This window comes from Scleropages formosus, chromosome 10 (genome assembly GCF_900964775.1).
Source record: "Scleropages formosus chromosome 10, fSclFor1.1, whole genome shotgun sequence".
Taxonomy (NCBI): domain Eukaryota; kingdom Metazoa; phylum Chordata; class Actinopteri; order Osteoglossiformes; family Osteoglossidae; genus Scleropages; species Scleropages formosus.
Genome location: NC_041815.1, coordinates 23,948,744 through 23,962,901, shown reverse-complemented (window position 1 = coordinate 23,962,901; position 14,158 = coordinate 23,948,744). Strand labels below are relative to the sequence as shown.

Sequence of the window (14,158 nt, the reverse complement as noted above, 5' to 3'; positions counted from 1 at the left end):
AATGCTTTATGAATGACTGTGTATGTTCTCTGTGGCTCCAGGTTGAGGAGCTGAGTGTGGAAATGAACGAATCAAGAGGAGCAGCGAAGAGGGCTCAGTATTTTCCACAGGGGAAGAAGGGTCCTCAAAAAAGCCCCAGGAAGAGCAAAAGCTTCATTGAAAACCGTGGTATGTTGAAGTACAGTCCTCATACTGAAAATATATGGGGTCGTGTGGAACAACAAATACGTTGGTAGAAAAGATCTTAGCAAAATAATAATTTGAATACATTATAATATTTGTGCGGGTATTTAAATATTTTGCTTACTCTGGTGACAAAATCCAAAGATTACAAATCCATTCATGAACTCCCCTTGGTTTAGGTGACACTCCTGCCTGCAAGTCGCCGGGCGAACATGCGGCGGTGTCTTGCATCAGCTTAGCAAAGAGATCAGAGAAGCAGCCGTGTCGGCCCCTTCCCTCTCAGCCACAGGAGACTACCGTCCTGGCTGTGGACCTGCGGTGGAGCAGTGGGGCACCCCGCTGCCAGCAACGCTGGAGCAGCCCGCCCTGGGGAACCGCCAACCACGCTTGCCGTCGGCCGTTAACCGAGTACCGGGTGTACACCTGCGACCTCACCTTCCCGCGCAACAGGGACTGGGAATGTCGGGATCAACCTGCCCCGCGCATCATAAGATCCATCACTGACCTCGACCTGTGTGACTCCGGAGTGAGTGGAAGGGGGCGGGGGGGGGTTTAAAACCTGTTACCTATCGCTAGCCCATATCTTTGCGGTTTTTGGCCAAATACTTTGTAACGATCTCCTGGTGACTGGAACTGTTTCCATCGTTTTTTCCATCAGTTGTGCCCAACTTTGTTTGCACAAAGTTAGGTTTATATCAGGGAATTTGCAGTTGTGACCAAAAATATTGGCACTCATGCACTTTTCCCAAATTGCTTAAATTTTTTTTTCAATTTTTCATTTTTTTTTAAAGAAAAATTGACCAACATTGACCACATTTATTTCACTGTTAATACCAGAGAACCTCTGTTTATTATTTGGAACTTAAATAGCCCTTTAAATAAAAAGAAATGGCATTTACAAAATTATTGACACCCCAGACCCCAGTATTGGGTCGTAAAGCCTTTTGTCAAAATTACTGCAATCAGGTGCTTCCTAAAGCCATTGACGAGATTTTGTGCACTCCTTTACTGGCAGTTTGGCTCACACTTCTTGTGCAAACCGCTCCGGTCCCTCTCAGATTTGAAGGGTATCTTTTTCCAACTGCCATTTGGATGTCTTACACAGGTTTTCAATTGCATTTAGGTCTAGACTCATTGCTTGCCACTTCAGAGTAGTCCAGAATTTCGTCTTCAATCATTCCTGCTTTTTGTAGAGCGTTTCTAATGTGGGGTAATTGTTTTGCTGGAAGACCCATGACCTTTCATGGGCACATGGCTTTCTGACACTGGGAGTGAAATTGCACTCCAAAATGCGATGGTATTCTTCTAATTTTATGATATCATGCTCATGTTCACAACACTCAGTGTGAGTCAGCAAAGTAACCCCAAATCTGAATCTCCTCCATGCTTCCCTGTGGGGAAGGTGTTTTTTTCCCCATTGTGAGTTAGGAGACCAAGGACGATGCCACTGCTGAGAGAGACTTAATGAATTCCGACTGCAATTTGAGCGCAATTAGCCAAAACACACCTGAGCGTGCCAAAATCTTTCTCTGAGAATGTCTCATGGACAGATGAGGCCAAATTAGAGCTTTTTTTCATAAAGGACACCATCTCTACATCTAGAGAAAACAGAAGCCTTCAAGGAAGTGAAATCAAGAATTCAGTTTCAATTTACACACACACACACATTTTCAGAACCGCTTGTTCCATACGGGGTCACGGGGAACCGGAGCCAACCCGGTAACACAGGGCGTAAGGCCGGAGGGGGAGGGGACACACCCAGGACGGGACGCCAGTCCGTCGCAAGGCACCCCAAGCGGGACTCGAACCCTAGACCCACCGGAGAGCACGACTGTGGTCCAACCCACTGCGCCACTGCACCCCCCTAGTTTCAATTTATATCTGAGAAAATTATTTGCAAGAAGGATTCTTGTATTTTTGGCCACAGCTGTAACTGTTTGCAAGGGAAATCAATTTGACTTTGTGTAATTACAATCTGTGCTGAATTCGACGGGATTCAAGTAAAGCGCCTTGAAGCGCCTTGGAGCTTAAATCAATAATCTTCCGGGTACAAGTTCATGTCTTTAAATTCTGCTACCTGTAAGATGCAGAGATTTCAGTTCTACCGTAGTAAAAGAATTATGTCACTTATTGACTTTTTTCATTAAACTGACAATTTTCTCTAAAGCAACTTACAATGTCAAACTACCTACAACTATTGACCCCCTTTACACAACTGAACAATTTAGGGTATGTACTATGCTCAACAGCACTACACCTGTAGGTGGGATCCAAACATGTGGGTTCAAAGACAACAGTTCTAACCCCTACATCACCACTACCCTATGGTACATTATGGTATATGGCATAATGTACAAAGTGAAAAGAGATATGAAAGGAAGCAACAAAGAGGTAAAAAAAGAATATGTGGAAGTTTTTTTTTTTTTAGGTTCTGCATCATCTTAAGAAATTCATTACATGAAGACTGATTTTTATCTTGCATCACTGCACACCTCACAGACTTGCAAGTGTTCAGTTCCGTCTCTGTGATGAGCGATTGACACAATCCCAGCTCTCTGAATAGACAAGGAATTATTTTATAAATAAATCCCTTCCAGGAGGTCTCAGGAGACAATGCCCAGTTTTACCTGGATCTGGTCAAGGACCACTGGACATGATTTAAGATGGTTTAAATGTGCCCAAATCCTTCAATATGTAGAGATGCATTTTGAGCCAGAACTAAAACTCTAAAATTGTAGAAAAAATTAACACCTTTAATATGTCATTACAAATCTTCGGCCTATAATGTGCGATAAAAAATCAGAATTACTATAAAACAAAACTGAAATCTGTATTCTGCACAGTTGAGACAGTGTCGCAGTGGGTAGTGCTGCTATCTCTCAGGATCTGGCATTTTTAGGTGAAGGTCTGGATTTGGCCCAGTCTGTGTGCGGTTTGCACGTTCTCCTCCTCTCGTGTTTACGCAGGCCTCCAACATATACTCCAGTTTCCTCCAACATTCCAAAGACATATGCTTGAGCCCACTATGGAGCAGGAAGAAATATACTCATTAGATTTATCTGAGATGCCAAGAATTCAACCTATAGCAGCATGTAAAAACATCCCTACTGTTACAACAAATATAAAAAACCTGGAAGAGTTAGTTCTGTACTGTACTGTAGTATCATACTATAGTATATACATCATTTGTATATACTAATAATGTGTACACATGAGAACAATACATACGAACTGTACTACACATTATTAGTATACACAAATGATGAGCTACTGACAGTTAAGGCAGTGAATCTATACCGACAGTATCCGTGTTTGTAATTCCATTTAAAAAGTGGAATCAGATGGCGACTTGAAATAAGGGGTAACTTGCAACACCGAGTTTCATCAGTTCTTCCTGCATGTGGCGTTCATGGCTCAGGACTTCCTGAAACTGATCTCTGCTTTTGAAAGATGAGGGGAGAAAGCAGAGAGAGTTCCACTTAGCCCAGTACTGTACCTGAGCGGCAAGGCTCGTCCCAGTTTTCTTCACTGAAACATTTCACAACGAACGAGATGTGAAAGTCGCCAACTTTTTCCAGTAAATTGCGCGTACGAGACATCGTGGTGAGGGCATTAATGAAAAGGAAACACGACGATGGCATGTCAGTACACTTGGCTCACCTCTTTGACTCTTTTGACTCTTTGAGTACTTGGTGTACGGTTTTGGGCCGGTGCTGAAACAAAGCCCCCCGTGGGTAGGATTGCATAGGCGTCCAGGTCGACAGCGTGCAGTAGCCAAGTGGCAAACCACATGTTGACTTCAGCAATTATACCGTGTTTTCCCCCCCTCTGAATCTGACAGCTCAGAGATAGATCGAGAACTTTGCTCACATCCTGTCCGTTCTGAGGAAGTTGCAAAAAAGTGTCTCTCGGCGAATCCACCGCAGTTCAGCACTCGACGGTGGGTGAGCTGTGTCGGATACCACGCGGGGCTCGGTTTCCTTTCGTGACGCTGGACTGAAAGATGCTTCAAAGGAAACCTTCGAATGTTTCAGACAAACCAAAAATCAACAAGCCCAAGGTAGGAAAGGTCAAGGATTACTCATGCGCCCTTTGTCTAAGCGTCTAAGCTTGACATTTTAGTAACGCTGTCCTTTTAATTACTGCTTATAAGTGCTGCTGTAAAAATCATTTACTCTGAGAGAATTACATTACAAAAAAAAAAAGTTGTGCTTAATTGTAGTATTTCAGTGCACATGGCAACACAAATCAGTTAAGTTTTGTCAAAGCCTTCCTCGGAAGTGCTGTCTTATTACGTTTTCGAGTAATTTTTTTGCACTTTTACTGCCAAGGAGACACCACTTTTGTATCAAAGTCTACAGCGCACTGATCACTAAAATGTAAACTTTTTTAATGTGAGTAAGCTTCATTACATTTCTATGTTCAGTGCATCGGAAACCTTACAGGGATTCTTAATCAGAACAGCCATCGTCACAAACAGGAGCAGAAAGCCAACAGACCATAGCGCACACACACACAGTCTGAAACTGCTCGTCCCAAGTGGGGTCGTGGCGAACCGGAGCCTAACCCAGCAACACAGGGCACAAGGCTGGAGGGGGAGGGGACACACCCAGAACGGCACGGCAGTCCGTTGCAGGGCACCCCAAGCGGGACTTGAACCCCAGACCCACCAAAGAGCAGGACCCAGCCAAACCTGCTGTGCCATCACATCCCTAACCAGAGTACAGTATGATCCTAATAAAATAACACACTGTACACAAAAAAATCAAAGAAATTAAGAATGCCTACAGGACAGCTGGTAGTGTAGTGATTCGTACTACTGCATTTAGATCTAAAGGTTGCAGGTTTGATCCCCACCTCTGGCTGTAGTACCTTTGAGCAAGGTACTTACCTTAAATTGCTCTAGTAATTACCCAGCTGTATAAAAAGGTCAATAACACTGTAAGCTGCTTTGGAGAAAAGTGTCAGATAAATGAAATGACTAGTGAGAGAAGCACTGTACATACTAAGGAACTATTATTGCACATAGTATTTTGACATTTAAGGTGTGCACAATAAGGAACAGTGATTGCACACGCACAGTGTTTTTAAGAGGTGGTCATTGTGGGTGTAGAGATATTCAGGGTTTCTTTGTTCAGCTGGTCTGCATGTCTTTGGCAATCTGTGCCGGGGAAAAAGCAATTCATAAGCCTGCTGCTTTGGGTCATGATGCTCTCAGGGCTGCGACACCGATGGTTGTATTTGGGAGTTTGCCAGACGAACAGACTGTGGCCAGGATGGTGCAGGTTCTACTGGTGGAAGTTCTCTTTCAGTAATGCGTTTGGCTGTTCTAACCGCTCTCTGGAGGGCGTCTTTGTCCTTTTGGGTGCCATTGACAAACCATACCATGATGCCTCCAGTCAGAACGCTGTCAATGCCACCCTGGTAGAAACTGGTCAGCTCTTTTTTTGTGGATGCCACTTGTTCACGCAGATGGGATCACCATATACTGAACTACAACAGAAATTCACTGCCGGACAGTTGGCATGAGGAAGTGAGCCGAGAGACTGTGACAGATGTATCTGCACACATGTGTCAAGTTCAACGGGGTCATGTCAGATTAATCAATAAAAAAGAACTGCGTCATTGCTTTCTGTAAGCTCAGCCATAGTATCTAAGCATGATTATGGGGATTATTGCATTATATAATTATTTTGGTGTACGTGTTTGGTTGGAGTCAACAGGTTTACTTTGGATTAAAGCTCTTTTATGTTTATGACTATTTTTAAACATTCATTCACAATAGCAGAAAGTGTCTGACAGCATTGCGCAGTTGATGCATTTAGCAGTTGTTTATATGGTCACAGTACTGGTGTGCCTTTGGGAAAGGTGTATTACCTGGAAAGGTGTATTACCTGAGTCAAATGAGTAACTGTATATGAGTAAAGCATACAGATGTACATAAGTTACCTAAGTCAGCAGAGGGTAGGTTTTTTTTTTTTTTTTTGCTACTGCTTCCTTTTGAAATATCGTTGAGATTAAATTACTATGACTGATTGTCAATTTAGCAATATAGGAGAAATACATAGTGGGACTATTGACCATTTCATCAAAGGATTGCTGATAACTGGAAACAATATCTCCTGAATATGAAATCTTAAAAGAGACCTGCAAGGATTTAAGAAGAATAGTGTTTCGCTGAGCGGCGAAGGTCCAGAAAACGCCAATCGCAGGCTTTAATAGAAATTTTCACAAAGAGATGTCAGAATGTGAAGTAACGTTGAGTACATGTGTAAGCCTTACGCAATAGCCACATTTACGCAAAACACAGGCATTCCGCTGTCACGCCAGTGAGGCTGTGCTCACCTCTGGCCTTTTTTCACAGCGCTCCACGAGCTTTGGAAAATTCGATGTCTTCAGACACCAGTCATCGCCGAGCAAGCCTGAGGAAAACGGCGACATGGTGGTATGCTCATCATTTATCCCTCTTCAGCAGTGACCTGCTTTCCTCTTTACACGTGAAGCAATTAATTTGCAAGAACACAAGAGGCTCTCAGGAAACAGTAGGAAAGGGTAACGCGCTGCACTGCACATGATCGCCCAACTATGGCATTTTACAAAATTAGAAATGATGCTTCCTTTTGAAATATCGTTGAGATTAAATTACTATGATTGATCGTCAATGTAGCAATTACTATGATTGTCAACGTAACAAAAGATAACAGGATGCAAAGCTAACGGACTTGTGAAATCTTGCTCATTCGTAGACGAAACGATCTTTTTGAATGTTTGCACAAAACGTTGGCGATCGAGGCCATGCGGCAGAAAAAGTGACGCAATTCCAGAGAGAAATGTCTCTCAAGCATATCCATGGGCTTCATAACAGCACCCCGGACACAGCAGTTCTAAAAATAACTTAAGCTGTGAGGATGGTGAAGAAAATTTTGTTGCTGCAACATTTCATTATAATGTTTATTTTTGTAACGTACTTATCTTTTGTTTTTGCTTGTATGCGCTTCTGTAGCATGCTGATGAAGAATCGGGGCCTGAGAGTTATGAACACATAAAATCAGGAAGTCTTGGAATGAAAATGAGGGCTATCTCAATGACCATGCGCAAGAAGATGGGCAAGAAGTATGCCAAGGCCACCTATGATGAGATGGTGAGGGGGAGATAAAAGGTTGCGGGTTCTAACTTGAAGCTCGACTTCTCAAAATTCAGGATGTCAACATCCAGTCTTTCATCAGACCCATGACTAACACAAATAAAGCAAAAAAAGGAAAAAAAAAAAAAAAAAACATTACAGAACAGAAATTTCATATCAACGTCTGTCTGGATGCAATAATCAATCAATCAAAGGTTTATTTGTCAAATGCACAACAATTCGGCGTACAGCACTGGTTGCTGGCAATGAAATGTCTATTTCCGGAAGCTCATAGGAGGGTGATAAAAAAACATAAGAACATACATTAAGATTACAAATAAGTTAAAAACATTTGCAAAAAACAACTTCAATCTGAAACTGAAACTTCACTGCTCAGTCCTTTAAATCTTGTTGCACGTTATTCAAAGGCTGTCAGAGGGGGGAAACTAGATACTAACAACTCAGATTTGTTTTTTTTTTACAAGCTATTTTGATACACAGAGGCTCCTCAAGTTAGAAACGGAAAAGGGACTGGAAATGTGTTCGTAACTCAAATTGTTTGTAAGCTACACTGATCACTAAGCCAGAGTCAATGAAAGCTACATAATACAAGCATCCCTCCATTTATTCACGGATTAGGGTCCGAAAAATCCTTAGATACAGCTGTAAATGAAAAAAAATAGTCTATAACACTTCCAACCATCTATTCATCCATCCATCTGGTCAGCAAACCATTGTCAGGTGCAATCATGGAGTATTACCGATTACTGCTCAACGTAACTCACCACTTTCTGGTTTCCTTATCATTAAATAATGAAGAAAAGAATAACACCACAGATGTACTACAAATATTTGGTGTCTCGCTGTGCATAAATTTAAACAGAATTACAGTACAGTTCTTACATCACCAGAGTCCAAAATGAGTTTTCTTGTTACGTTCTCTTTCTCTCTGTGTAAAAATGTTTATATCTACGAAAAGTTTAACTCAAAAGTTTGCAGCATAAGGAGCCAGCGCAAGTTCTCGCTGACATACAACAGCGCTTTATCAAATCTGAAAGCCTGCTGAGAACTGTTAACCACAGATGTGGGTTGGTTATGAGCTCAGTACTAGTTATAGTTATGAACCACAAGAAAGCTCTACGGTATTTATCCTTTACAGCCGGGATGTTGGCCAAGTGTATGACACACGAAATAAATTTAGGAGCAGCTATGCGCAGTGACTGGAACAGAAACAGCATTTTGCTGCATCTTTCTGGAACTTTGATTTGATCCAGCCTTTCTGTCCAGGGTGATACGACCGAGCAAGACCACGAGGGAGAGGTAGATAGCAGTCATCACACAGAGAAAGACCATCTGAAGACAAACTCTGTGGAGAGTCTCTGCAGCGGTCAGAGTTCTTCCAGTGAGTAAAACACATTGGGATCAAGTACTATTACTCCTGTCTGCATTTAGCTGATGCCTTTGTTCAAGGTGACTGCAAACAACTTATTCACATACACACACACACACACACATACACACTACGAGCAGTTTGGAGAGACAAATTCACCTGGAAAACATGTGTTTGGGCTGTGGGAGGAAACCAGAGCACCTGGAGGAAGCCAAGCAAACATGAGGACACCATGCAAATTCCTGACAGACTGAACCACGTATAGTGGACACATGATGAGAAAACCCTGGTCAGACCTCTGTGTGTATTTGTTCGAGCTTAGGTGGTGTTACCAGCAGCTCTGATGGTTCCAGTAACAGAGACAGCCTGAGGCTGGAAGATGACATTCCCTACACGGGTCAGTTCTGCGGAAGAGCCAGAGTCCACACAGATTTTGTCCCAAGCCCGTACGACACGGACTCCCTTAAGCTCAAGGTATGCAGACCATTTTGGCCCCAGCTGCCTGCATTTCCTTCAAATCTTAGTCAAAATTAAGGTGTGTGTTCTTGTCGTCGTAGGCAAAGTGTGAAAATCAGCGAGAAATTATTCATAACGATAGAAGTCTTTGGGTCTCCTAACATAAGTAAGATAGGAGTCACTTTACAACAGTGTGAAATCTGAAGTTTTACTCCATTTTAACAGGTGGGTGATGTAATCGACATCATCAGCAAACCCCCGATGGGAATATGGACAGGGATGCTGCACAACAGAGTGGGCAACTTCAAGTTCATCTACGTGGACCTTCTCGAGGAGAAAGGTGCCCAGCCACCGAAGATCAGGCCCCATCGGCGGAGCAAGAGGCCTCGACCCAAGACTCTACAGGAGCTGTTGGAACGCCTCAACTTAGAGGTGAGCATACAGCACCCTTGTGCTTATAGGCCCGCTGATCACACTAACTGCCAGCCAAATGAGTGAAATTGAACATTTTCCCTACATGACAGGGCCAGTCAACAACACCCCGTACATCCTCCTATGCTGACGCAACGTCCTTGAACATCAGCCACCCACGTTCTTCTATGTGATGTTAATTATAGTAAATAAAACCACAGATTATTTCCTGCCTTGAAACATGCAGGAGTACGCTTCTACACTGCTCCTCAACGGCTACCAGACGGTGGATGATCTCAAGGACTTGCAGGAGAAGCACCTGATAGAGCTGAACATGACGGACCCGGATCACCGGCAGCGGCTTCTGGCCGCCACAGAAAACCTGCAGGACACAGAGAGTGAGTAGGGTGGCGTCTTCTTCAACTCAAACGCACTGAGCTCTTGTGCTTGGCAACCGATATCATCGGAAACCACAGACATGAGGGAACAGTCACTTCCTTCAGATCTCAGCAAAGCCAGAGTCACCCAGCAGCAGAAAAACAGAGCCCCCCCCCCCCCCCCCCATAGTGAGCAGCAAGTCTTCAGATTTTATCCCCTATATAACATTACCAGAAATCATTCACAGAACAACCATGCTGAACTTGTTTAAACTGTGAACTTAAGTTGGTTACCGTCTGCTAAGCATCCTTAGCTGTTAAAGAAAACGTAAATTTGTGCACCTGTTGAAGGTTTTACCAAGATTAAAAGGGAAGAAGTATCACCGTGTGCTGCGGGTGGAAGTTAGTTTATTTCTGTGCAATGAGACTTTGTTTACATTCATGTCTGAAGCATTAATAACGCAACATTTAGAGAGTGTTGCCATTACCTGTGTATGAAGGCCAGCAGGTAGCACAGTGGTTAGAGCTGCTGCCTTCCACTGAAAGTGCCCAGATTTGAACCCCACCTCCTGCTGTCATAAGGTAAACTGCAAGGGTAGAAGTACCCTGCTGCACAAATGCATAAAAATCAATTAAAGCACCTTTCAAGGAAGCATCAGCTAAGTAAATGTTTATTATTAACTTTTTGAGTAGCTGACTATCTTATCCAAAGCAATTTACAGTATTTCACCCTTTTATAAAGTGGTATTTTTACTGGCGCAATTTAAGGTAGGTGCTGGGCTCAAGGTTGTTACCCCGGTAAAAGAAGCGTGGTGTGAACCTGCAGTTTTCGGAATCAGAGTTCATGTCACCTTGGTGAATAAGGTGTGTGGGATGATAATGCTACATAGAGTTCAGTGGAAGTCGCTTTGGAGAAAAGCATCTGCTAAATAAATAAATGCAAATTTTATGGTCTTAACCACTACATCACCTGACCCTCCTGCTCAGGAGCTCAGTTTAACCGTGTCATTACCTGCTTTACCGTAGCCTAAGTATATATAGTTTATACTTAATATAATATAGTTTACATACTTTATGCACTTAATTGCCTTGATCTTGCTGCAGACAACGAGCACGTGGAGAACGACGGTGCCCAAGACCCCCTATCTGGGAGCCTGAAGGTGGAGCCTATCGAATACCCGCGTGATTCTGGCTGCTACTTATCGTCAGAGAGCTCAGACAACGGCAAAGAGGATGCAGAGAGCCAACAGGAGCCCTCTCAGAAACCTGCCGTTGAAACTTAAACTGTGGGATTGTACAGAACTCATCTTCTGTAAATAAGTACAATTTTCTTAAGACCTCGTGTTCGCATCCGTTTCCCATGTGCAGCCCACTTGTCTTAAGTACTTATCTTAATTTGTTTGATATGATATATCTGTAAATTATGCTTCACATGTCTTTTATCATTTACTTTCTTTTTCTCTCGTTTGTCTTTAGGGTCATTCAGTGTCAGATTCTGGGTCATTCATTTGTTGAGTGAGAAGGCAGTGGCACCATCCTTCACACACCTGCACCAGAGTGTACACAGTGATGTCAGAACGGTGTTTTTTTTACAGATATTGAAGGGTTGCGAAGAAAAAAATCTATTTAGGCAAAGTACGATTTTACATTGAAAATTCCTGTTTAGTGTGTTGAAGAGGCCAATTTGCCTTTTTTCAAGTAGACCTGCAAAACAGCGCCATCTACTGGATGAATCAGACTTTGCAATAAAAGAAACATCTGTAAAAAAGAAAAAATTATTATTATTATTATTAGTTATTCCTCAATCTGCAGAGGATAGTTATTACATTGATAACATTGTTAAAATTGTGGGGTTCAGAGACTTTATCAATGCCTTTTGGTTGGTTTTATGGAACATCCTTTATTATTTATTATTAGTATACCAGCTCTGGTCCAAATCAGATGTAAAGTTTTACCAACATCAGGACTTATGACTTTTGTTCTAACACCATTGCTGACATCATTATGCACCATCTGCTGCAGCTGTGGCTCCTAGTATGTTGTAAAGGGTGCTGTAAAGTCCAAGTGACATAACATGTAAACATCTTGCTGTCCTATGATTGACTTCCTTATATTTCCAATAGCAGCAACCTGTGAACCTCTGATCGGCCAGTGGTCAGATGTAATACACCTCTAGAATTGTGTGCCATACAGGCATGTCGTGCTGCAATGTTTGTTCTAGTGTTGTGTATTCATATATATTGTTCAAGCACGTTTCTTATGTTATTCCAATTTTTTCGGAAACCTGTAAATATGTAATGTAATTTAAACAATACTACAGCTCATCATGAAGCAGTAGCAACTTCTTGCCAAAAACAGAATACAAGGGAAAGAATACTAAGAGGTCAACTGATTCTTTTCAACTGATAAATGGGTAGTGCAGAATAAATGGTGTATTTTTCTTTTACATATACTTTTCCTGTGCTAAAATGTGTTTGTGCTGTAGGGCTCCAATTGGAGGTTTTTTGTGACATTGTCATTGTAAAAGCAAACAATATGACTATGCTCAATTGTGTTCATCTTAGATCAGTGTTTCCATTAAAACTGTATGTATTTTTTCCCAATAAAAAACATAAATTTTAATACATCATTAGTAATGCTTTGTATAATTTGCTGAAAAATTTTCAATTTGTCTATCTAGGCACAACAACAAATTTCAGTGCAACCGTGTTTTCATTCTTCCAGGTAGTTTAAAAGCACCATCACTCAGGAAACATCTGCTAAGTTATATGGATAAATTACAGAAGCACAATGAAATTCAGATTACCTTTGCTGGAAGTTGAGATTCAGTGGTAATTTGTTTTGTTTTTGAAAATAAGTGGTACTGAGTTTACTGTGAGATGCTGAGATAACACTTCCCGATGATGATTTGTGGGTTTTAACAGGGATTTTTCTAATATTTTCATGCAATATTTCTATAGATATTATTACATATCACTGGATTTGTTATGTCCAAGCCAAAATTTTCTTCAAAATATTATTTTATACAGTCTGATTTCAGAATTTTTTTTTTTTTTTACTGACCAGACAGTTGTTTTCTGTAATCTGTATTTTGCCTCCTACAGAGCAATCTACAGACACAGGTTACAGAGTTTACTGTGTATGGCACTGTCAGGCCACCTTAAGCAGGTTGTAAGTATGACTTTAAACTGTACATTTATGATTGTTATGTCAGATACTTCTATGAAACCAGAAAATACAAACAGCTCATTTTAAAGTAAAATTTAAAAAAAAAAAAGATCCTATGGAAAATGAAGGCCTAGGCCCATGAATTTCTGCACCTTTACTGGAACCTTCAGTGCACTTTCTTCAGCTGCTCTGGGCAACAGGAAGAAGAATGGTTAAGAAAACCGTCTTTCGCACATAAAGAACAATGTTCTATAAAGCATACTGCCTTCTTTTCTAAACGCATCCTTTAGTTCAGAGGAGGTCTGGGACACAAAGAGCCAGGTCCTGGTGGCTTTCTCATGGAATTCTATAACAATTACAGCCTATACCGATGTCAGTAATTGACAACATACTTTAAAAGGGCCATATCCCTCACTCTCGGCAAAGGGCTTCAATTAGTCTAATTTTCCCACGACAAAGATCCATTAGAATGCTTTTCCTTTCGACCCATCACTTTGTTGAATTTGGATTTTAAAATAGTAGCCTTTGTTAATTGTAACATACTTGGTAAAGGAATATATTTTAATGTTGAAATATGTTTTTATGTATAGTTTAACATTATTGAAATATATTATATTGTATAGGGGGACATGGTGGCACAGCAGATTTGGCCTGTTCCTACTGTGTGGTGGATCTGGGGTTCAAGCTCCGCTTGGGATGCCTTGCAACGAACTGGTGCCTTGTCTAGGATGTATTGCCTCCCACTTTGGGCTTGAACCCTGTGTTGCCAGTAGGCTCCAACTCACCGTGACCCACTTGGAACAAGCAGCTGTAGATGTTATAATATATAACAAATATATTTGTTGTGGTCTGTAAATATGTGGATCACTCAAGTTGCCAAATTTCTTCCACTTGGAAAAATTACATTCGATTCAAATGACAACAACGCTAAGGAACTTTGGAATGTCTGGACACCCTTCCGAAATTTTCTAGAAAATACTACGTGACCATACCTGCGATACAGCGTAACCCTTTTGATCCTGAGCCCTAGCGCTATGTGCGTGGACATAT

At 41.6% G+C, this 14,158-nt stretch overlaps 1 protein-coding gene across 2 annotated transcripts; it reads left to right on the top strand.

Moving 5' to 3' along the window:
* The first annotated feature begins 4,090 nt into the window (after nt 1–4,090).
* samsn1a (SAM domain, SH3 domain and nuclear localisation signals 1a) lies at nt 4,091–12,534 on the top strand. 2 transcript variants are annotated; one of them, XM_029255241.1, is made up of 9 exons: nt 4,091–4,243; nt 6,548–6,628; nt 7,187–7,324; nt 8,594–8,708; nt 9,019–9,170; nt 9,378–9,584; nt 9,811–9,961; nt 11,045–11,252; nt 11,417–12,534. In XM_029255241.1, the coding sequence occupies exons 1-8, from the start codon at nt 4,187–4,189 to the stop codon at nt 11,221–11,223; spliced, it is 1,080 nt and encodes a 359-aa protein (XP_029111074.1). In that variant the 5' UTR covers nt 4,091–4,186; the 3' UTR covers nt 11,224–11,252; nt 11,417–12,534. The 2 variants fall into 2 exon arrangements, with proteins under 2 accessions (XP_029111074.1, XP_029111073.1); XM_029255240.1 differs by having other exon boundaries at nt 11,045–12,534.
* The last annotated feature ends 1,624 nt before the right edge of the window (nt 12,535–14,158 follow it).

Coding starts and splice junctions, on each gene's coding strand:
- samsn1a (XM_029255241.1), top strand. CDS start 4,187: ATGCTTCAAAGGAAACCTTCGAATGTTTCAGACAAACCAAAAATCAAC. Junction 8,709..9,018: donor CAGCGGTCAGAGTTCTTCCA/GTGAGTAAAACA, acceptor GTTCGAGCTTAG/GTGGTGTTACCAGCAGCTCT. Junction 9,585..9,810: donor TGGAACGCCTCAACTTAGAG/GTGAGCATACAG, acceptor TGAAACATGCAG/GAGTACGCTTCTACACTGCT.